Source organism: Astatotilapia calliptera, chromosome 7 (assembly GCF_900246225.1).
Source record: "Astatotilapia calliptera chromosome 7, fAstCal1.2, whole genome shotgun sequence".
NCBI classification, from domain to species: Eukaryota; Metazoa; Chordata; class Actinopteri; order Cichliformes; family Cichlidae; genus Astatotilapia; species Astatotilapia calliptera.
The window spans coordinates 58,063,810-58,086,534 of NC_039308.1; the positions used below are offsets into that span (position 1 = coordinate 58,063,810).

Consider the following 22,725-nt stretch of genomic DNA (forward strand, 5'->3'; position numbering starts at 1 on the left):
CTTTTATTGTTTCTGGATTGAGGCATATTCCTGACTGATTACTGCTGTTAGACAGGGTAGAGGAATTAGATACCCATTCAGTCAATGATGGGATAATGTAAGCAAAAGAATGCATTGCCAGACTATCTACATTAGACTCTTTAAATGGCTATTAATCTTAGGCACTGGCTTAAGAGATCGGAAATGAAAATGTTCTGCAGAAGCTTTCATCTGGAGCGGAGCTAAAATATGTTCTTGCATTAATGCCTGGGTTCAAACTGATGAAACTCTGTGTCACAGTCAATCTGACGGTGCCAGCTCTGGGAACTTTGACGATGAACAGTTGTCTCATGCTCAACAACAGATGAGAGTCTATAATTGCACCAGGCAATGAAATAACAGAGATAGTATATGTTACAAGACCTCCATATACATACAAAGTCCTTCTGTTCTGCAGGGAACAGGTGCAACGTGGGAGTGTAGTCATGATATCCTAGGGTGGTGAAGGGGCGTGGGGTTGCTGGTGCAGCTGCCACGTACAGCCTAATGCAATCATTTCTGTGACTGCATGTCTTTTAATTGCTATTTGTTGATGAGGACATTTTTATAGAATCTGTAATGTTAACACTACTGTATGTGCTGTTTTCAAGCTTTCTTTCTAATTACTAAGTCACATTTGTTTGTTTTGCACTCCCCTTTTTGCTGCTGTTAATTGACTCGGGGATCTCAAATATGAATGAGTACTGTCACTGGGAAATGTACTCATTAAATCCCTGCTTCACAAATTGAAAAGCAATGCAAAGCAGACACAGATTTGAGAATAACAAAACAAATTTATTTTCTTTTTTTCTGTAGTGACTGATGGGTTACTTGGGGTGCTAAGCATGGATCAGCATGACTTAATGTTGATGTCAACACACTGCCATGAGAAAGAACAGAGAAAAACAGATGTATTTCAGAGAGGTTCACAGAAGACAGATATAGATCTGCTCCAGTGGACTGACGTCTATGTTATTTTCTTGAAGGGTATCTGCAGATTCAGTAATGACTCCAATCTCTTCTTGTACTTATTTTTGCGTGTTTCAGTAAGTTTTTGCATGTGTTTGCAAAACATGTTCAGTCAATCTTTTCCACAATGCTGACAAGACCTGGATACCTCAACTTAAACACCGTAACAGATACACAAGGGCTGCGGGAACCTGGGATAGAAATTAACTTTAGACAGACTACAGAAACAAAAGTCCTGGTAGGATAAATCAGAGAAGACGGTGCAGCATACACTAATAACAAGGTTTTAAAGAACTGATGAGTTTGATGGATGGGGAGGAAGATAAAAAGAAAGAGAACCTAAGCAAGAAAGGAAAAATCTTCATGAAAGGAACCTTGTACATGGAAACCCATGGTAACAGTGGTAATGACTATCCACATGGAAACAAGCACAAAGAGGGAAATAATTGAAAATGAAAAGAAGTGCCAGTTAACCTTGGCTGTGGTCCATATTAATGCAGAAGGGGCAGGAGCCAAATGAAGGTAGTGAAGGAGTAGAGCAAGGGTAGAGAAGAAGTGGGGGTAGTCTGTAGAGTGACATTAGAGGAGGGGAAGTCTGCCTGGGAGACACACTGCACTTAATCCAGCTGCCTGGGAGGGAAAGACAGATCCTGAGGCAGTTTAGAGGAAGGAGTAGGCAATTTTCAGCCCTTCTATCTGATACAAACTCAGTCCATTTCTAACCACACACACACACAGGCTTTTACTCAAACACACCACACTGTGGCAGGTGGCCTCTGCCCAGATCAGTAGCTGTGGTAGAAACCATCTCAAGTGACTGACAGAGGTTTCAACTGAGGTTTGGAGCCTCCCTGACTGAGCGTGAGCAGAGTTAGGAGCTGGAGCTTTACTTTCTTTCCTAGTGCAGAGAGACCGCACGTCAGGCACGAGGCTCTCCACTCCTCCCCTCTTCTACTCATCCTTTGCTTGGGCTCTCGTCCAGAGAATGACTGGCTCCAGTGGACCCAAGAGGAGGAACACAGACTGAAGACAGAGCACACCAGCTCCAGCTCCAGATCTGCCTGTCTGCCCTCCTACTGGGATAGACTTATACACTGAGGTTTTACAAATTAGCATCTACACCTTTGTGGGATTCATAGATCTGATTTTTCTACCTTCTTTTCATTCATCACATCAGAAAGAGTGGATCTAAGCTGTTCATACAGACAGACAAAAAAAAAAACAGACGGACTGACATATGGACAGAGGACAGTGAGCACTGCGGCGTGAATGTGGCAAGTGGACTTCTCTTCTCCCTGGTTACTAAAACCAAACAAGGATAATACCCAAAGCACTACCCTGTCCACAGAGGTAGTGGGTGGATGCAGCTTTCAGTCGACTCCTATAGGGGAAAGCAGGGGCTATATAGAAGCTGCAGAGATACACTGAGCCAATTCACATTGTTTTGATCATTAGAAAATGGACTGCTACCTCCAAGCAAGCTCTTGTTGGATTGTTATATTAAAGATTGTATCTTACTGAACAGTATTTGCAGAACGCTGCTGAGCAAACACCTGTGGGCAATTTCTTTTTTCCAAAGACCTCGGAGGCTACGTTGAGACTCTGGACTTGCATGGCTTCTAAATAGGCAAATGTAGAATGTTTATGTCAATGATGATGGTAGAGTGCATACGGACTGTGTATCTCTCACTGATGCTGCTGTATATTGCTCTGCTGGGCATGACACACACAGCACACAGCATCAACCCAAGGATACGTCTCTCCAACAAAGGTAAGAAATATCTAATGTGTGTTTCTTTTCATTTATTTTGTCAATAAATATTTATATAGCATGCTTTAAAATGCTTCCTGTGCTTCATTAATATAGAGACAATTTGATTTTTTTGACACTGTCAAAAATTAATCAGCGCACTTTGATTTTTCTGCACAGACTAATAACTGGAAATTGGAAATGAGACAGGTATAATGCAAAATCATTGTCCATACTTAATAGACTTCTGCTCTCTGCCAGTAGTGACTGTAGCATAGTTGATGACTGCACTAAAAATTTAATAGCTAATGTTAGTTTTTATACAGTTTTAAAGCATTATAGTTTCCTGCAGAAAATATGCATAAAGTTATACATAAGCAATGAAATGATGCATCAAATGCTCAGTGAAAAAATAGTGAAGTTAAAAAAAGTGCTATTCTTTGGACGTGAGTTCAGGATGCTGTTAGTTATCATTACCGTGTAATGAGATGTTTATTGAAGATTTATGTTTTAACCTGGCACTGCGCAGCGTTGGCTCAGGGAAGACTTTGGGAAGTGCACCCTTTTTTTCACACAATGTTGATATGTAAGGAGCCTCCTTGTAGTTTGTTTTGGTGCCCCAGCCATGGTGGTTGAGAATCTAAAATGTGGCTTTCTCTCATGCTATACTGGTGGTGTGATGGAAACGTTGTTTATTTCTTTTCTTGGTGCGCGGGAATGTGCGTGCGTGCGTGCACGTGCCAGTTAAAGTGTGTGTGGGAGTTTGCAATGCCCTGGTATGTAGACTGATTTTTGTGTATCTCTTAGACAATAATGAGGGTTTTATCTTTGCAGATAAAACTCTTGAGTAAACACTGGCCTTTTCTCACAGTTTCTTTGATCTCTACAGCAACAGAAGGTGATGATTTCACATAAGCCTGTTAGTCATGGTTGAAAATAGGTGTGGAATTTGGATGGTCAATAACTCAAAAATACGTGTTTGGACTCAGTTATGAAAGCTGACAAGTCTGGTTCATCAGTAAGAGGGTGTGCTGTTTTATGATATGTACTGCACGCGTTATTTTTCTCGTCTTTGCTCATGTGTCAGCAATAGCACAATAACTTACAATGAAAAGTAAGGCAAAGTTCGCACCAAAACAAATGTTAGAAAATCACCACTGATATGCTTAGTCACAAAAAGTAGGTATTAATTATGATTGTTACTTTCGGTTCATTAATTGCCCAAGGGGCGAGCTGAGACACTCACTGACATACCACCTAGCACTCTTTCTTCCTCTCTCTCTCTCGCTACATGCTCTGGCTAGCACAGGGGAGCTTGAAATGGCTGCAGTTGGATCCTATCATTATGGAATGAAAAACATCTAAGTCCTAATTTATGCCTCATGGGCTGTTCTGTCAGTGATTTTTTGCACACACCCTAAACTCACACATATGCATAAACAAAGAGAGACACATGTACCGGAGAAAGAAATTCTGTAAATTCTTCACACACTGACAATTTGAATGCAGTTCAGGAAGATGGAAAGAGATGGATGTGGTTTTACTAACCTATTCCTAGAAGTATGACCATATTATCATAACATTTGGTATCAAAGCAGGTTAGAAAAACTAAATTCTTCTATTTAAGAGAAGGTTTAATAATGGGAAAGAAAATATTATAATATCAATAATGAAATACTTGTATTCTGCTTTTGGTTAGATGGGCCGATCCATGATGTGGGATCAATAGAAAGCTCAATAAATGAACAGGTCAAATTTCCAGAGTTTGTGAGATTGAATTCCTCTGGGCCCATTACCATGTGTTTTAAAGATGGCATTACTGCCATACAGTATGGACCTCTCTGCGCTTTTATGTGAGCCATACTTTGCACGTTTTATGGCAGAATTATTCACTATTTCTTTTTTTGATCTTTTCCCAATGTTCTTTTCGAGACTTCTGTTCCAGTGAAGACCTCTTTAAATGCATTTAATTCACTTTAATCCCACTCATTCTTTCATGTGCTTACACATCCAGTTAACTCCGAGCTGTTACCTAAATCATATGGTGTATCGAGTTACAAACACAGACTCTGTGCTGTTTGACCGTAATCTTCTGCTGCAAAGATTTAAAAGACTTTAAAAATAACATAAAGATGTTAATGCATCTCAGTTGCTTGGGCTTTTGCCCAATAAAACCCCCTAAGTCTTGGACTATAGCACAGAAAGCCCCCATTAGCGAGATATGCTGACCATAAAACAAAAATAAAAAGATACTGTTTGTTTTGAAATTTTCGGCCACAGAGCCATGCAGTTTGGATTTGCATCATTCAAGGTGCTTGGCAGCAGGTTGTTTTTTCAGCTCTCCAGGACTGTGAAGTGAAATGAGCTCTTCCTTTAGGACAGCCATCAATTTTGCTGCTAATGAAGCTGTTGCACAGCTAGCATGTTGACAGGCTGCAGATAGGTGGTCAGACTTAGATGTATTCTGCTGCTTCCTCAGCACTTTCATCATACTTGGCCTAAGCTGCTGAGAGTTTGATGCAGCAGATTTCATAGTTTGCATAGTTCTAATGACCCAGCTGGAAAAAATAAGTCACACCCAGAAACGTGTGCATTTAATTTATGAACAAATTGGAACAATAAATTGCTTGTTTAGCAAAGCTAAAACATCACTTTCTCCTGCCACATAATAGATACCTACACAGAACAGTAAAAAAAAAGGAAGAAAAATAATGACCATTTTAAAATAATTAAATTGACCAGGAATTTCCTCAGTCGTCTGCCAAGGACACGTTTTCACTAAAGCTGTAAGCATTTAGTAACAAAAATATTTTAATGCAGCGAGTCAATAAAGGGGAAAAAGGTGTTCTGGCAAGGTTAAAATCATACTGCATACCGCTTATATAAATAAACAGATGCACTTTCTTTATTTTGTCCAATTGGAAACTTCAAGAGAAAGAAAGTTTTAAAAAAAACAACAAAAAACAACAACTTGTGAGCTGAATTTCATCATTTACTATTTCTTTCACACGAGTGAGCAAAACATGCTTTTTATTAAAGAAACGTTACAGTGTAGGTATAGATAAGTAAATACACTGGTCGAGAAATACAAAGCTTGTGCTTAGCATTGCCTTTCTTCAGTAGAAACTGTAAAACTGTGTGATTTGAGCAGAGGCAGCAGAGGTGCAAGCATCTGTGAGCACAGGTAGCAATTACTCATGTCCTTTGAAACTATAATTTTAGAGGTGCCACTCCAGACAAGAAAAAGCTTTTTCTGTGTACTTTACAATCTTGAAATGATGAATATGTGGGTGACTTTCATCTGGGGCTAAGATGGAAAACACCAGTGTGACTCTAGATGTGTTTGCCTCAAAAGAAATGGGGATTTTTGCTTCTTGTTTTTTCTACTTACATATAATGTGTTAAGTGAGGAGTCCCATTATGTTTCTTGCCTCTGTGTGTGAAGAGGCCTATAATTAGCATTTACCACACTGCATCGCGGTCACAGCACAAGTCATACTGTAGACCTTAAATCAAACAGCTAGAAAATGAAGGGAATGGTGGCGTAAATCACACCTTTTAGGCTAGCACAGGAAAAGGGATCATCTTTCAGCCTTCTCCAGTCGCCTCTACAATCACCCTTCTCATATTCTCATTTTGTGTGTGTACATCTCACCATCATTTTTTTTCACCCATTGTGTTATGTATGTGTTCTCTGGTTCATTAATGAGATGTCCAGAGGGGAAGGCAGCTGGTGAAACTCTAATATCCTTTCTGACCTTTTTGCAGTGAAGGGAGCATGAAGACTAGGTGAGTTAAGTTTGTAACAGAGAAGCATAGATAGGACAAAAATGGTGCCTCTGTAGAGTCTAAGCTGCAATGATATTACAAGGGAGGAGGATGAAGGATAGCAAAAGTGATGGATTCATTGTGGATATTGTTTGTTGTAGGCTGGTGCATCAAAGAGAGTAAATAACAGGAAAGGTCTCTCTTATTTCACTCTGCCAGCTTTTGGGGGGAAAATAAGAAGAGAGGAGAACTGTAATAAATGGTTTCACACAATATTGATCCAAAGCGTTTTTAATGTCCCCAGCTAATTATATGCAGCTAATTATGTTCAAAAGAGTGAGTGTCCACAGCCATCTGTAAAGCACATTGGATGCTCTGTCATGGTTTGGGGATGCATTTCAGCCAGTGGTGTTGGAGAGCTTAGCAAATTTTTCAACACAACCTTGAAAAAAGTCTTGAAAAACTCCATATACACCACATATCTAGTATGATTCAATAAATCGCTAGTGTGGCTAAAGACTTGTGGACAGTACTGCATTCACCGTGCTGGAATTGACATTGAAATCAGTTTGTACATTCTGGTCCTTTAACATACAGCGCCGATATACATCAAGTTATCCAGTAAGTCCTTCATTTTTATCTCAGAGGCCACATAGCCTACTTCATATATGACTGAAGGAGTAACAGATGGGGACAGGCTTTAATTACATGTCAGTCAAAGACGGCACAGTGATATATTCACAAACCTTGCAAAGAGATGAAGTACGTATGAGGTGTATGTATCTGCTTGCCTTTTGATGTGGTTTTTATCTTTTATCTTATCTTAATTTATAACTTTATTCAGGAAACATACTTGCACTCTTGTCATTACAGAGAAGCACACTCTGTCTCACCCTCCACAGACACACCATGTGGGTTTCATTTTGCTCTGTGACATCATTCCCCCTCACACAAGGGAATATAGAAACACAAGGCTGTATACCGATAATGGCATAACACCACAGTTCTTCTGCTCCTGACCCCACCCCCAGGAGTTCTGCAGTCTCACTCAGGCTTTCAGGAGAACAGACCCCCTTCTCATTTTTTTTTACCCTTTAACAGTTCACTTCAATAATTCTCTTTGTTTCTGTTCCTGCACAAGTCCCATTACTCAGTGTAATACGCGTAAGCTTATTTTGCTGGAAATACGAGCCTGTCTACCTCAAGTTTAGGTTAAATGTGTGCTTAGTCCTTGGCAATATACAAAATTATGATAGATACTTTAATTTGTGTTTTTAAGTTTCCAGGGGAATGTTCTTTTTTTCTCCATGATCTCCTGTGTGCAGTTACCTTGGTTTATGTGGCCATAGATGAAATGCTGCTAAAGTACTGCTGCACACTTGGAGACACACGCATACACATACTGTATCCCCTCATACAGCAAAACAGTATTTCCATACATGGATAAAGAAGAGATGACAAAGTTTATTTTGATTTCATCACATCAAATCTCCTTAAACATCTATCAGCACTCCTCAGACAACCGATGAAAGTGTGCGCCTTGTGGGAGTCCATTTTCTTTGTGTCTGTCATTTGAAGTGGGATCACAGTAGGGCCATGTGTCTCTTTGGCAAAGTTGCTGGTAGAGAAACACCCTCTTCCTCCTTCCAACTACTTAGCTGTTAGCTAAGGAGCTGTCACTGGCTGCAGATGGTGAGAGAGCGAGAGAGAGACAGAGAGAAGTGTGGAGAATTGTGGAAATCCCCCCATTCCTTTATTCAGCCAGTGGGGTGGCATGCACTTATAATAACAGAGGAGAAATCTTTAAACAACTCCTCTGAAACATCCTTCAGTTCATCTGTATAATCAGAAGATCCACTGATTGTATTTTTGTAACTTCAACTGTAATTATAACATTTTTTATATGTGATTATAGGTTTTTAGAACTTGCATTTTTGCATTTCCTTTTCTTTTTCTTTCTTCAAATGAACATTGCTTACTGTAAAAACATTCCAGTTCAAAAGAGGTGAACACCATATATCTACAATGTAACAAACAAATCTACACAATTAAATGCAAGTTTATTTGCAGTTTTTCTTGTGTGTGTGTGAGAGAGAGAGACTCCTACAGGTCTATCTTAGTGCCTTGTTATGTGCATGTGTCCATATAAATCAGCTGCAACTCATCTTTATTGACATAGACAAGTGAAAAGCAGATCGAAAAATGGGTTTGACTTACACACTGTTTATTCCATCATTTTAAATTGCCCTGTAAGTCAGTCATCTAAGTGAGTAGCTGCAAATTTGACATCACAAGAAAAAAGAAAGAGCTGATTGAAAGCCAGTGTTAGAGGATTGTGCTCAATGCAAGTCCAGCTTAGCACAGAGGGATTAAGGAGATAAAAAATCTGCATGTGAGTGACACAAAAACTGAAAGAATTCCGTGTATGTGTGGTGGGGGCTGTCTGTATGTGTATGTGTGTGGATTAGATAATTACAGGAAGCATGTCTGAGCCTTGGCAGAACACCACTGCCACTCTCCGTCTCTGCCACCTAACCACCAAAGATTTAATTCTACTCAAACAAACTGTCACTTGTCTCCAACGCAGAAATCTTAATAGCAACAAAACATACACAATCACCCATTCCTCTGTGGATACCGAATCCTATTTTAAACAAATAAAACTTTCCACGGAGTGGAGTACTGTTGCCAAGAGTGATCTGCAAAATAGGATAAACACTCTCTCCTCCTATCTTGGAGATCGAGTATCACTAAAAATATACAGCGCCTAGAAAAACAAATCATACAATTACCCCCTGCAGCCCTGGCACGTAGAGGCACCTCAGTATTGTTTTAAATAGTCCAAAGGCTGTTACAGTAATATGATTAAGTAGGTTATTATTTTTTTTCTCTTCTTTCAAAAGGAGTTTGATGTACAGTGTGAAGATGAACTACCATTTTCATGAAAAGTAGGACGAATAAATGTTTTGGGTTTTTTTCACAAATTCTAGCTTGTCTGGTTGGCTTGACCTAAGGTCTCAAAAAGCACCATTAACACACACCAGATCCTCTTTCTTCCTTTACGAGGGCACCTAGCCCAACCGATCATGTGTTAATGAAAGGTTTTTCAGGCCAGTGGAACCCAGAGGAAGTGCATGCCTCTGGAAGTCTGGGACTTAGTTTAAATCCCTCTCCCCCAGTCTTTCATGAAGATTACAGAGAGCAGGTATGGTGGGGCAGCCTGCCAAGCTCAATCTCAGGTGTGCATGTGCATGGGTGGTATTTGTGATGCAAACCGTGTTTGCTGGTGCGTTTATGTTTATATAAAATGACATGCATGTGATGGTCCACTGCCTCCTTTTTAGAATAAGATTTCAAATCACCTAAAGTAAAACTGACAGGGAGTGGCAGCTCATCTAAACTAATGGCTGATAAGGAGCCAGTTCGCTTTCCTGTCTGACAAAACTGCTTCCTCTCAGTACAAGAAACCATAGCCTAGTGCAACTCAAATGACCCTTCTATTATACAAAAGATTACTTCCTGAATCATTTCAGCTTTTTTGCATTTTCGAGATGTAGCTAAAAAGAGTCATCTTCTAAGAAATCACTTATTTGTCATTTCTTTCAGATTTAGGGATGATAACCACTGTTGAAGTGAGATATAGGTATCACTGAGAAGGAAAGATAACCTTTGCTGTCTGTGATTCTCATGAGGTTGGTATGAATCAAAAACACATGTTGCAATATGACCTTGGCCACTTGAGCAGTTGGACTTTAGGCACAGGTTTCTACAGTTGTTAGAAATCTCTTGAGGAAGGGTGTCTGGCTGAAATTGACTTTCACTACAGTCAAAAAGCTACATACATGTAAAGTATATCTAAATGTGTGCTGTGTTTATTATTGTAATCAATTTATTTGTATTGTCTATATAGAGCTTTGGCAGCTGAACAGGACTTGGGTGTTCCAGAAACATGGAGTGTCACTTCAACCCCAGACCATGCTGCTGGATGAGGGCCACGAGAGGCTTTATGTTGGTGCCAAGAATGCTCTGTTCTCTCTTAGCCTGGACCAGGTTAACACACACCATGCAGAGGTGAGCCTGGTTTCTTTCCTTCCTGTCAGCAACTGCGATATTTAGACCCATAAGTCTATAGACTAGCCAAAATGAATGTAAACGCTTCTTTATCCGGCATGGGTTCAAAATGATGAGCTAAATATGGAAATGAATAAATAAAGAGGACGTTTTTTAAAACTTACTGGAGAGCTACATAACAACAGGCACTGTAAGGTTAAGGGGTGAACACAAAAACAGATAAATTATTTAAAAGTTATAGAGACAAGAGGAGAGTGGGAGAAACAGACAAACCAGCAGGACTGACAAGGCCAAATGCTAATTGGGAACATTTGGAAACAATTCGAGAATGACAGAGGCGGCGATAAGAATGAGACAGGATGCAATTAACACATCTCCCCTTTCTCATTTCTGAATTTCTACATCCTCACCTCACATTGTCTGATGAGATGCGAGCAGAGGAGACAAAGAAGAGAGGAAGTGAAACAACAGCCATTTAACATAACGAGACAGCCTTGCTTCAGGGCCTCATTTTAAAGCAATGTCAATTAAATATGACGTTTGGCACAACTGCAATGCTTAGGCATCAATAAATTGTTTTGTTATAACTTAACTTCTGCTAGTTTTAATTATAATCACAGAATGGCACAATATGACAATATAAAGCTCAGTAAGAAGAGATCAATTGGAAGAACTGAACATGATTTACGGAGACAGACAAATGAATGTATTTTGCGATTAGACTCAGATGACCCATGATGGCAGAATGGAATCCCAGCTGTGATAGGATTTAGAACAGGACCCCTGAAGTCTAGTGGTGGTGAAGATGAAGACTCAGACTTGAATAGTGTTCTGGCTGAAGTGTCTGAGGTGGAGGTGGGGAGGAGGTGGGCTGCGCAAAAGACAGTCTGAAAGGGAGAACGATGGAGAGCACAGATTTAAACTATGGCTGGCTCAAAGCGGGCAGGTGAGAAGATGAATGGTAAATGGCCTGCATTTGTATAGCACTTTACTCAGTCCCTAAGGACCCCAAAGCACTTCACACTACATTCAGTCATTCACCCATTGGCAATGGCACACTACATTGTAGCCACAGCAGCCCTGGGGCGCACTGACAGAGGCAAGGCTGCCAGACACTGGCGCCACCGGGCCCTCTGACCGCCACCAGTAGGCAAACATGGGGTTAGTATCTTGCCCAAGAACATTTGGCATGCAGCCAGGAGGCAGCCTGGGATCGAACCACCAACCTTCTGATTAGTGGCTGACCTGCTCTGCCACCTGAGCTACAGCCACCCTATGGACTAGAGTAACGATGTCAGTTGTAAGACTGGCAGTGTGGGAAAACGGTAGACAGGTAAAAAGAAAAGCAGCCGAACACCCAGCAAAGCAGACACATGAGTGATTACAGCTTCCTTATTCCTTCCTTATTGAACTTACACATAAGCTTCATAAAGTTTAAACATGCAGTGGATCATCACAAATGCTTAATCAACAAATGAATATAAATAGCACTTGAATAGTTGTTTCAAAACTTCTCCTCCCACCTTGGTTTGTATATTCAAGCCATGTGTCATGCCTCTTTTTTACAATGAGGGTGAAAACATTTCTACAGAGAGTACACCTTTTCATCTTTGATTTTTTTCCCTTCTAGCAAGATTGCTCTCTGCTCTGGACTCCAGATGCATTTTAGGAATTAAGACATCTTTCAGCGTGGTGTGCTGAAATTGATTTCAGTCTCAGACAGGTGGACGGTCAACAAAGGAGATGAAAAAAGCGTATTAAGTAACAACAAAGACTCGGTTCCAGTCTTGCTGGCGGAGCTATGAGCAGGGATGGTGAACAGGTGTATCCCTTTCACCCGCAATGTATGACAGAGTCTTGACGTTAAATATATAAATCATGGTAAAAGCAGGAGAGAAGTCACTGGTTATGATATATGATCAAGTGCATGATCAAAGTTTCGACTCTTCATGAATTCTAGGCGTAATAATGAAAAAGAAAGATATTTTTTGACATTCTTACCACATTTCTCTTACAGTCTCCTAAAATTAAAAGCAAATATATATATATATATATATATATATATATATATATATATATATATATATATATATTGTCATGGAAACAGTTATGCTCATGAAGACATCATAAAATATAGTGGGGGGTTATTACAAAACAATGGACATATGTTGCAGATGTACCACATGCAGGGTTTAATTGCAAAGTGGTTTAAAATTATAGTTTTGAAGCATGAAATGCTTGCTTTTCCAACTCCTCTTTCACGATTGATCTTCCTTGCTTTCTTCTTTTCTTATATGTCATGTGGGAGGGACTAAGATGAGGGTAGAGAGAGAAGAAGCAAATTTAAGATGTGCAAACCGAGAAATGAGAAAACGGGAGAGAAACTGAAGACACAGGGAAAAAGAACACACTCAGATACATCAATCATTGACAGAAGACAGGAAAAGACACATCAGTGGCCATAACAATTCTTTTGTGTGATATTTAAAGAGTGTAAAGAGTAAATGTGGAGGGACAATTGTGCTGTGTTTCAGATCCAGTGGGCCAGTACAGACTATCAGGTGGAGGAATGTCTCATGAAAGGGAGGGAAAAGGTAAGGCTTCTGCAATAAAATATGACTGAATATACAGATGGTTATGTTCTTTGCTATAACTTGTTGTTATTATTATTGTTAACAGTAAGCACTAATGACCAGCTGAATATTTATTGGCCTGATATGTATATGATTATGAACCTGAACATGCTTTATCAATATTATTAATGATCCAGAAACACCCTGGCATGTTTCCATTGCCCATTTTTCACTGTTTGGTCCCAGTGTAAAAGAACAACTCCCTACTGACTTTACCTTCATCCTTGTAATTCCTCCAACAGCAAGAGTGTGCAAACTACATAAAGGTCTTACAACAGTACAACCAGACCCATCTGTTGGCCTGTGGAACAGGAGCCTTCAACCCTATCTGTGCTGCGGTCAGAGTTGGGCATACATGGCAGGTGAGCCCAGAAGAAAGAACCATACAATGCCATACCATACCACTAGGGCTGACTAAAGTGCTGTACAATCACACCAAACATAAAAGACAAACTCAGGTCAAACGGGAAAAGATACAGAAAAAACAACAAAAAAACAACAACAATCATTTTAGGAACCAAAAGTTTAAAAAACTTAATTTCAGACACTTCAAAGTCAAACAGAATTGTGAATTATGATCTTTAGTTCTGTTACATCATTCTAATTATTCACTTTCAATATTTATACTAAAAAAAGATGTTGGATTGGTTAATGGTGGATTTCACAACGAGGTACTGGCATCAAATTGAGCAACTAATCCCAGGTTCTTTACTCTTAATCCTACCCCTTATGATGGATATGAACATGAAGTGTTTTGATAAAGTTTCAGCCCTGGGTCTGCTCTGCTGTAAAAACACTGCACATGCTGCTGTAGATGTAAAACTTTGGTTTTGGAGAGCATAAGGCTTTGTGCATGTGAGCGTCCATGTGGACACTCTCTGCTTATAAATTTAGTGAGCAGAAGGAATAAGGTTTCCGCCCTGCATTCCAGCACTTGTCCAGTAGGTCAACCAAGCCAGGGATAGCTTCCAGGCAGGAACCACACTCAGTCATCACTCAGGTCATTGGAATGCTCATAGCTGAGCACACAACTCAGATATGGCTGATTTATGTAAGCACAGAAAACTTACATGCCAAATTGCCTCCCGAAATCATACATGTAGTACTTGAGATTGTATTCAGTCTTTAGTTACCTTTAATTTTGATCTTATTAATGTATACACTAGGAAAACCAAGATTAATAGATACTATTGAAATCGATTATGCCAACCAATGGCCAATCAACGTAATATCAGGTGGCTTAGATGTTTCAATAAAAGCACAAATCACATACCAAAGTACAGACTGGAAGTAATATTGATTAGATGTATTTTTGCTCTTTTCCATTTAGTTTTGATAGGCCACTTCTTATGATGAATGAGTTTAACCCCAGAACTGGCTTCTGTTACAGTCATGCGTAGGGGGGTAGTCACCTCACAGCAGGGTTCTGTGGCTGCACATAAATCACTGCAGTATATGACATCTCCCCTGGACTGCCATTGACTGTTAAAATCACTGGTGGCCCACAGCATGTGAGCTGTGGTTCTATAGGGAGTTCAGATCTGTATTTGTAAGCATGTGTGGGTCTGTTTGTGTGTGCATACTTCAGCTGTTAGCATCTGAACGGTAAAAGTGGTGATCTCATTATGAAATAAGAGTAGAGAATAGCTGGTTATACCCATCCAGACAGAAGTCCTCCATTTGGTCATCCATCACTTGTTGTCTCATCTATCTTCCTCCCTCATTCTAATCCATCATTTTCTGATCTTTCCTTTCTGCAGTTCTTTTCGATTTATTCCTCTACACATCAGCTTAAGGGATTTGCTTAGGTGCTGTCAAAGCCTTTGCGCAGGAGTAACTCTTTAGTGTGTGTTTGTGGCCCTGTTTTGTGAATCCCTGTGAAAATAACTACACATATATCAAAGTGTTTGCATGTTTTCCTCAGGACAGGCTGTTTGCTCTTGAAGAAGAGAGCATTACAAGTGGCAGAGGACGAAGTCCATATGACCCCAACAGTTCCTGCACATCAGCGTTATCCAGTAAGAACTGCTCAACTTACCACTCAACACCTCCCCATCTGAGGTTAAAAGATAAAGGCTCAGTTGTGAAATGACCATGTTTTCATTTTAGTTCCATGGTAAAGCATGTAAATCTCCTCTGGCCAGTAAACACTGCCACCTTGTGGTCTTTTTATTTAATTTATTTTAATAAATAATTATACTTTGTATAGTTTTAATCACATTAAAAGAAACTGCTGTTATTTTTTTAATAGCACTGTTGTTACTTTGTGTCTGTCCATGTGTACATTAGGAGGAGAGCTTTATATTGGCCTCTACACTGACTACTGGGAGAACGATGGTGCTTTGTGTCGACTTAACAACCAGACCTACACACGCACAGAAAGAAACGACAGATCCCAGCTAAATGGTTGGTGTACATTACAGGATTGTAATAACATGTCCTTATTAATGCGAAGGGCAAATATGTCCATATGGCGTGGCAGTGCAAACTGTGACCTCCTACTCGTGTCGAATGTGACGTTAACTATCTGGCACACATGTTTCTTCTCAAACATAGCTTCAAGGCTTATAATCATGTTAAAAAAGATGCTCATGATTTACACTACATAATTAAAGTCAATATACACTGATTAGCCACAACATCAAAACCAGCTGCCTGGGTGTCCTGTGGTTTTGGCTCATGAGCATTTGCAGCAAATGCACTGGGTCCACTAGTTTGTGTGGTAGGGCCTCTTGATCTGACTTGCGCCGGCATGTGCCACAGGTACTCAATCTCAGTTGGACCTCCAGAGTTTAGGGGCATGCACTCTTTGTTGTATTGTTAGACACTTTTGCTGGGGAGGTGCACTGAAGTCATTTTTATTGTGTGGGAGGGGTTTTATTGTTGTGGCTGATCAGTGTAACTGTGCTAATTAGTACTAGCTTTGAGATTTTTTCATATTTATTATATGTTTTCTTAATAAATCATATATTCACATTTATTTTCCTAAAAAAATGTTCATATAACACTTTTTTTTTATGTTTCATTGTATGCAACTAATTCTTCTTCCTACAGAACCCAAATTTGTTGGGTCTGCAGTTATACCTGACAATGATGACAGAGGTGATGATAAAGTTTACTTCTTCTTCACTGAGCGAGAGATGGATGCCGAAGGTGTGACCAAGGCCGTTTATTCCCGTATTGGACGGGTCTGTGCGGTAAGAACACTACAGAAACAAAATCCAACCAAAATGTTTATACTGACCGTGACATTAAAACCTATACATGCCTTTATCTCTCAGAATGACCAAGGAGGACAGAGGATGCTGGTGAACAGATGGACCTCCTTCCTGAAAACTCGTCTGATCTGCTCTGTGGCTGGACCCAATGGCATCGATACGCATTTTGATGAGCTCGGTAAAGAAACAACAAAGCCTTACAAGCCACGTTATCTAATGATTGCTTTTTTCTTCTTCTTCTTTTTATATCGCACCCATCCACATTTACAAGTTTCAGATGTTCATCACATCTTGTGTCAATGTCTCATTCATTACTGCTGCCTTTGCCACACAAACCATCCCATTTAGAGGGAAAAATGTGATTAATGAGACATCATGAGAATAAATGAACAACTCCCACTGCTTTACTGGAGATGTCAAAGATGCATTAAAGGCACATCTAACCATCTGCATGAAAAAAAAACCTTTCTCTAAAACTTTGAACTAAATTTTAATGCCAGCATGCTAACATACTCAGAATGGCAATGATAAGAGACAAAAAAATGTCAGCTTCATGTGTGCTCAACAATATACACACTAAATCTAAATGATACATTTTGTGTTTCAGAGGACGTGTTTGTGCTCAACAACAAGGATGAGAAAAACCCAGAAGTCTTTTGCCTCTTTAGCACAACAAGGTGAGAAATGAGATGTCAGCATTTCATTAAAGAATTTCGCTCTCTATCAAATTTACTGATGAACCCTTTCTTTGTAGTACGGTGTTTAAAGGTTATGCAGTCTGTGTCTATCACATGGATGACATCAGAGCAGCCTTCAATGGGCCTTTCGCCTTCAGAGAGAGACCTGAGCATCACTGGACACCTTATGAGGACAGAGTCCCCTATCCTCGACCTGGATCTGTGAGACCCAAATTTGAAATAAATCACGTTTATGTGATTTAATTAACAGTTTCACCAGCATTGTTTATCGAGGGCACTCTCCTATTCTCACATCCAGTCTGTGTTCAGAGCGGATGTCCTTTAAAATACAGAGTGCTGAAAGAATGCAGAGCAGTGTCAGTGAATGTCAGCACTGTTGTGGCTACCTTAGCAGGTCATGCCAGGGCAGTTTGAGCATGACTAATGCGTGTCAGCTTTTTTCTTTTCAACTTATGCAGTGAGGAAGCAATAAATAGTCTTTGCTTATCTTTGTCCCATCCTCTTCTCTATTTGCTTACATCGAAGTGTGCCAGTAAAGTGAACGGTGGTGGCTTCTCCAGCTCTAAGGAGTTCCCTGATGAGGTCCTGCGTTTTTTGCGTTCTCACCCAGTGATGTATAATCCAGTCCTTCCGCAACATCATAGACCAGTCCTATTACAGACAGAACCAGGCAGAAGAAAGTTGACCCAGATTGCAGTTGACAGAGTCCAAGCCCAAGATGGACACTACCACGTTCTTTACATTGGCACAGGTATAGGCACTGTACTGGACTGCATAAATCCATGCAAAACGTGCAAGTAATGAGTATTTCATCAAAAAAGACACCAAGGAAATTTAATAGGTGTTCTGTAAAAACAAATACAAAGTCATTGCATAAATAGTTTTAAAACAACATTTTCTTACCATTTCACACATAACTTGTTTGTTTGCTTTTGTTTGCAGAAGTATAATGTTTATCTCTCCTTCTGTTAGATGACTCAGTGGTGTTGAAATTTATCACCATCTACAACAAAGACACAGATACTATGGAGGAGGTGCTGCTGGAAGAGCTAGAAGTTTTCAGGGTACCATATTTTTTTGCTCCAGAATGTGAAAGCAAAGTAGACTTTGTTCCCAAGTGAATTCTGCATTATAATACGTCCACACCATAATTCAGTTGCTGCAGCGACACCACGAGAGGATAATGATTTGCTGATTTTCTTGCTTTCGATCATCAGAAGAGTACAAGTGTGATTGTTCAACCTGACAGCTGAGAGATCTTCATTATAACATGAATACATTAGCTCTTCTCTACTAAGATCAGTTACATCTGAAAATTACTCAACAAGAAGTGGTTGCTGCTGTTTTCATTAAGAGCTGATTTGGTATGGACAGAAGAATGACAAGAGGCTTTCAGCTATGGTTTTTAATAGCATACAATGAACCAACCACTTATTCAGCTTTATTCTTAAATAACAGTAAAGTTTTTCCCTTTTTTGCAGGTAAAAACACCAGTGACAGAGATCCTAATATCACCTAAAAGGGTAAGACAATAATCTGAATAGTTATTTGTGTTACTAATGCAGTTCTGCAGTTCTCCTGTTTAGCCACAAGATGATAACATTGTGACAGTATGCATAACACTGTATTGACATGATCTGCATGATTGCCTGTGCGTTGTTAAGTAGATCTGAGGAAAAGACATAATGTATATACAAAGTCTCATTTTAATTAGCCTGCAAATCAATTCTAATGGACCACATTTTTTTGGTTCACAGCAACAGCTGTATGTTGGGTCAGAAGAGAGTTTGGCTCAGGTCAGACTGCATCAGTGTGACCTCTATGGTTCAGAATGTGCTGACTGTTGTCTGGCCAGAGATCCCTACTGTGCCTGGGATGGTATCACCTGCTCCAGATACTACCCTGCTGGAGTCTACCCCAGCAGGAGGTAACAGCATATATACACAGCCTTCAGTACAGGAGTCATTTTCTTTTTATCGCAAATGTCTGCAAGAGCTATCATCTGTTTGCACCTTTAATAGTAGACACCCCCTCGGGTTCCATTTCAGGATCTTGCACTGAAAGTCACAATGCTGTGAAGCTGGTTTCCCAAGTCATTATCACAGACACTGAGAGACATGCCAGCCAGATGTTATGTAATGCCAATCAGTATGCACTTGATCACCCTCTTCCTCTTTCCATCTTTCCTGCTCTCTTTTCCCCACGCTCACGTTCTCTCTGTCTTTCTTTTCACCCATCGCTTGCACTTTCATCACATGTTCAAAATTACTCTCTTTTTGCTTCTCTCTCACTTTTTAGCCGACGATTCAGGCGGCAGGATGTGCGCCATGGCAACGCTGTCCAGCTGTGCAATGGGCTGCAAATTGATGGTTAGTGTATAAAAGAACTGTGGGATGTGCATGTTTGTGTGGGTGTGCATGGCCACTTGCCTGTATTTACTAGAATATTAAAAATGTTGTCAGACAAATATGGTTACATGTTGCAAAAACCGTTTTTAAAAAAAACTATGTGATTGGTGCACTTGTGCTATAGCAAAAGAACAATGAACAATTCAATGTACATTTACCAACTAATGAAAGGTCAAAGCAGCTCAATGTCATTTTTCTTGCCTCACTATGTTTTATGATGTGTGCGTATTGGTGTGTAGATGAAAAATGGCACAGAGCTAAAGACAGGCTGGTGTACGGGGTGGAGAGCAATAGCACTTTATTGGAATGTGTCCCGCGATCACTTCAAGCCAAGGTCCTTTGGTTCTTCCAGAAAGGAGGGGAGAACCATCAGGTAAGTCTGATGCATGTTTAAAATACAACGAACATACTTGTATTAAGTATGTTATTGTGATAAACAAGTTGTCACATTTACTTAGATGACAAGGTCCATAGATTGTTACAGATTTAAATGCGTATATCTTACATTCCATCTAATTCAGTAGTGTAGAGAAAGTCAGAAAGGTTATATTCCTAAAAATCTTTTTAAAAAAGTCACTGAGTTAGGCATATTATTAAAATACTAACATTCTGTCAACCTAATTCATAAAATGACATCAGTGGCATAAAAAGTTGTTTTATCTCTTGCTTCATGTAGGTTCAAGGTGATGAACGAGTTGTTGTGACCTCACATGGGCTGCTGTTCTTACGTGTAAGAGGTTCAGATGCTGGTGTGTACGTATGTCAGACGGTGGAACACGGATATGTGCACACATTGCTACGTATCACTCTACATGTGCTCAGAGGAGAGAAGGTGGAATCAGCAATCCACATGGTCAATGATGGAGATGGGGCAAAAGCAGCGGCTTTGTGTCACTCTTCCATGGGTCCCCCACCACGCCCCAGCATCAGCCCCAAATCTCTGGCACCATCCCTGGCATCAGGCTCCCACTCCAGGCTGTGGTACAAGGAATTCCTCCAGCTGATTGGCTATGGGGATGCTCAAAAAGTGGAAGAGTACTGTGAGAGAGTGTGGTGCTCTGATAAGAAACGTAAAAAGACTAAAAAAAAGTATGTTCCTCTGGCTGGTGAGAAGAGAGTGAAAGGAAAGGGAGGGGAGAACTCCCACAGAGCTCCCAGGCACACCTTGGACACCTGAGGAGAGCAGAGACTCACTGCACATACATACATGCACTCATACACAGTCTAAAGGTCAGACTCGCTCAGTGTTTGCACCATGTAAAAGGTTTTCACTTTGCTTTCGACAAGAGCAGTACAAAAAAAAAGAGAGAAAAAGAACAGTAGCAAGCTGCCTCGCTGTTGTAGCTACATTCATTACTGAGTAGTTTGACTGTGTTGTTTCCTCTTGTTTAAAAAACACTGCCTTTTTTTTTTTGTCGTATAAACTTATTTTTGGCGCCAATCAACATTACAAACTTAAGTGTCAGTATGGAGAAAGTGACCTGGAAGCATATGGACAACAGCAACATTGCTTCAAATCTGAAGAGACATGTGTTAATATCCGCTCCCTTGGATTGATCCAGCCTACCCCATCCCAGCTGTCAATTGAAGTGCACACAGAGGCTGCTTTACTTCTAATACAACGGTAAAATCCAGCAAACTCTTACGGCACCTACAGTGCCATGAGAGGGAACAACTGCCTTTTTACCTTATTTGTTACTACGGTAACTTATTTTCGTTTTGTTTTTTTTCTCTGAGTACTTTAGCTTTTTAGGTGTCATTAACTGGAGAATATGTTGTTTTTGAACAATGAAAAATAATTTGAGCATTATAATATTGCTATTTTGATTAGACTGCAGTCATGGCTTTGGGGTGTGTAGTTACAATGACCACAATACAAGGCGTGTTGTGATGCCACTGTTATTGATATTTGAGGCATGTTTCTGTTACAGTTGCACCCTTGATGAAAATAATTATTATCTAAGCACTTCTAAAAGTTTATACATTGGATGAAATGTGATCTTAGTAGTGGATCTCATTGTTGCTCTGTGTCTGCATTTATTATGTGTCTACTATTGTGATCAAATGTACCAACAGTATTGTGTGTATTGTATACTGTATTTATCTAAAATTCAGGGTGGTCCTTATGTGCATATCTGATAAGTATAACTGTGTATTCCAAAAATGATTTATCCTTCTCCGCTTCCTGACCTGTTCGCCTTCTGTTTTCTCTCGTACTGTTTCTCTTTCCTCCTTTTGACACTCTTTAAAGCCACGTTATGATTTTGTTTCTCATGAGTGATGCTGTAGATGGGCTTTACCACAAACAGTAATGTACATCACCAAATTTCTCTGTGAAGAAAAACGCCAAATAAATGATAGGGTCACTAGCCAAGCATATCATTAGCAAAACTGATGAGTCGGTATGTATATTCAATTTATCCTGGAATGACAAGAAAAGAAATGATCTTACAGTGAAGTATACACTGTAGTCGTGTGGTAATTACTCCAGAGGACCATATTTCTTCTTTATTATTTATTTCTTTTCTTTTTTACATTGTTTTGATCTTTATGGTATGTGATTAAAAAAAAATTCCACTTTTCTATGTCAGGCCTTAATGTCACTTATCATTCACCTTGAGTATTCTTGATAAAATGTTGTGTCTGCTATACCCCCTATAAATTCTTGTCATTAAAAAAAGATGGACCATCCTTCCCTGGTGTCACCTCTGTGGTTAAGCAATCAATAATGGCAACGCATACTCCGAGTGTGTGTAACAGCATACACACACAAACAGATGGAGAAAGTGGTTATGCAGTAGTAGTGATTAAAAAGACAAAATATATATATATATAATTTTTATAATAATCTACTATAATATAATATATGTTTATATTTATTTTACCTCTATTATTTCTCAGCAAATAGAACTTCTTTGTTTTAATATCAACATTAAAACAACTGAAATGATCACAGCAAGATTTTCCTATATTTTATTAAAAAGAAAGCACACCAAATGTACCGACAGTATTATGTGTATTGTATGCTGTATGTATATTGTATACTATTGTATGGTAGCACACCATCTGTCAGTTCTAAGGTTTTACATATCAGGGCATCATAAAAATCACCTGGTCCATAGCAGCATAGTAGGTCTTAAAATTTGGTAAGCAACACATGGCATATTACACTGTGCAATTATTTAATAAAAA

General features: G+C 39.6%; 1 protein-coding gene across 1 annotated transcript; it reads left to right on the forward strand.

Moving 5' to 3' along the window:
* Nucleotides 1–1,581: 1,581 nt before the first annotated feature.
* Nucleotides 1,582–22,224, forward strand: sema3e (sema domain, immunoglobulin domain (Ig), short basic domain, secreted, (semaphorin) 3E). The gene is made up of 17 exons (XM_026176100.1): nucleotides 1,582–2,758; nucleotides 10,416–10,576; nucleotides 13,111–13,170; nucleotides 13,452–13,571; nucleotides 15,134–15,227; nucleotides 15,499–15,615; nucleotides 16,264–16,406; nucleotides 16,491–16,605; nucleotides 17,035–17,104; nucleotides 17,182–17,326; nucleotides 17,651–17,876; nucleotides 18,098–18,189; nucleotides 18,607–18,648; nucleotides 18,883–19,052; nucleotides 19,424–19,494; nucleotides 19,773–19,906; nucleotides 20,210–22,224. The coding sequence occupies exons 1-17, from the start codon at nucleotides 2,626–2,628 to the stop codon at nucleotides 20,708–20,710; spliced, it is 2,394 nt and encodes a 797-aa protein (XP_026031885.1). The 5' UTR covers nucleotides 1,582–2,625; the 3' UTR covers nucleotides 20,711–22,224.
* The last annotated feature ends 501 nt before the right edge of the window (nucleotides 22,225–22,725 follow it).

Excerpts from the sequence above, each read along its gene's own strand:
- sema3e (XM_026176100.1), top strand. The coding sequence starts at position 2,626 with ATGTTTATGTCAATGATGATGGTAGAGTGCATACGGACTGTGTATCTC. Across the intron at positions 15,616-16,263 it reads CGACAGATCCCAGCTAAATG|AACCCAAATTTGTTGGGTCT; the intron begins GTTGGTGTACAT and ends TTCTTCCTACAG. Across the intron at positions 16,407-16,490 it reads GTATTGGACGGGTCTGTGCG|AATGACCAAGGAGGACAGAG; the intron begins GTAAGAACACTA and ends TTTATCTCTCAG.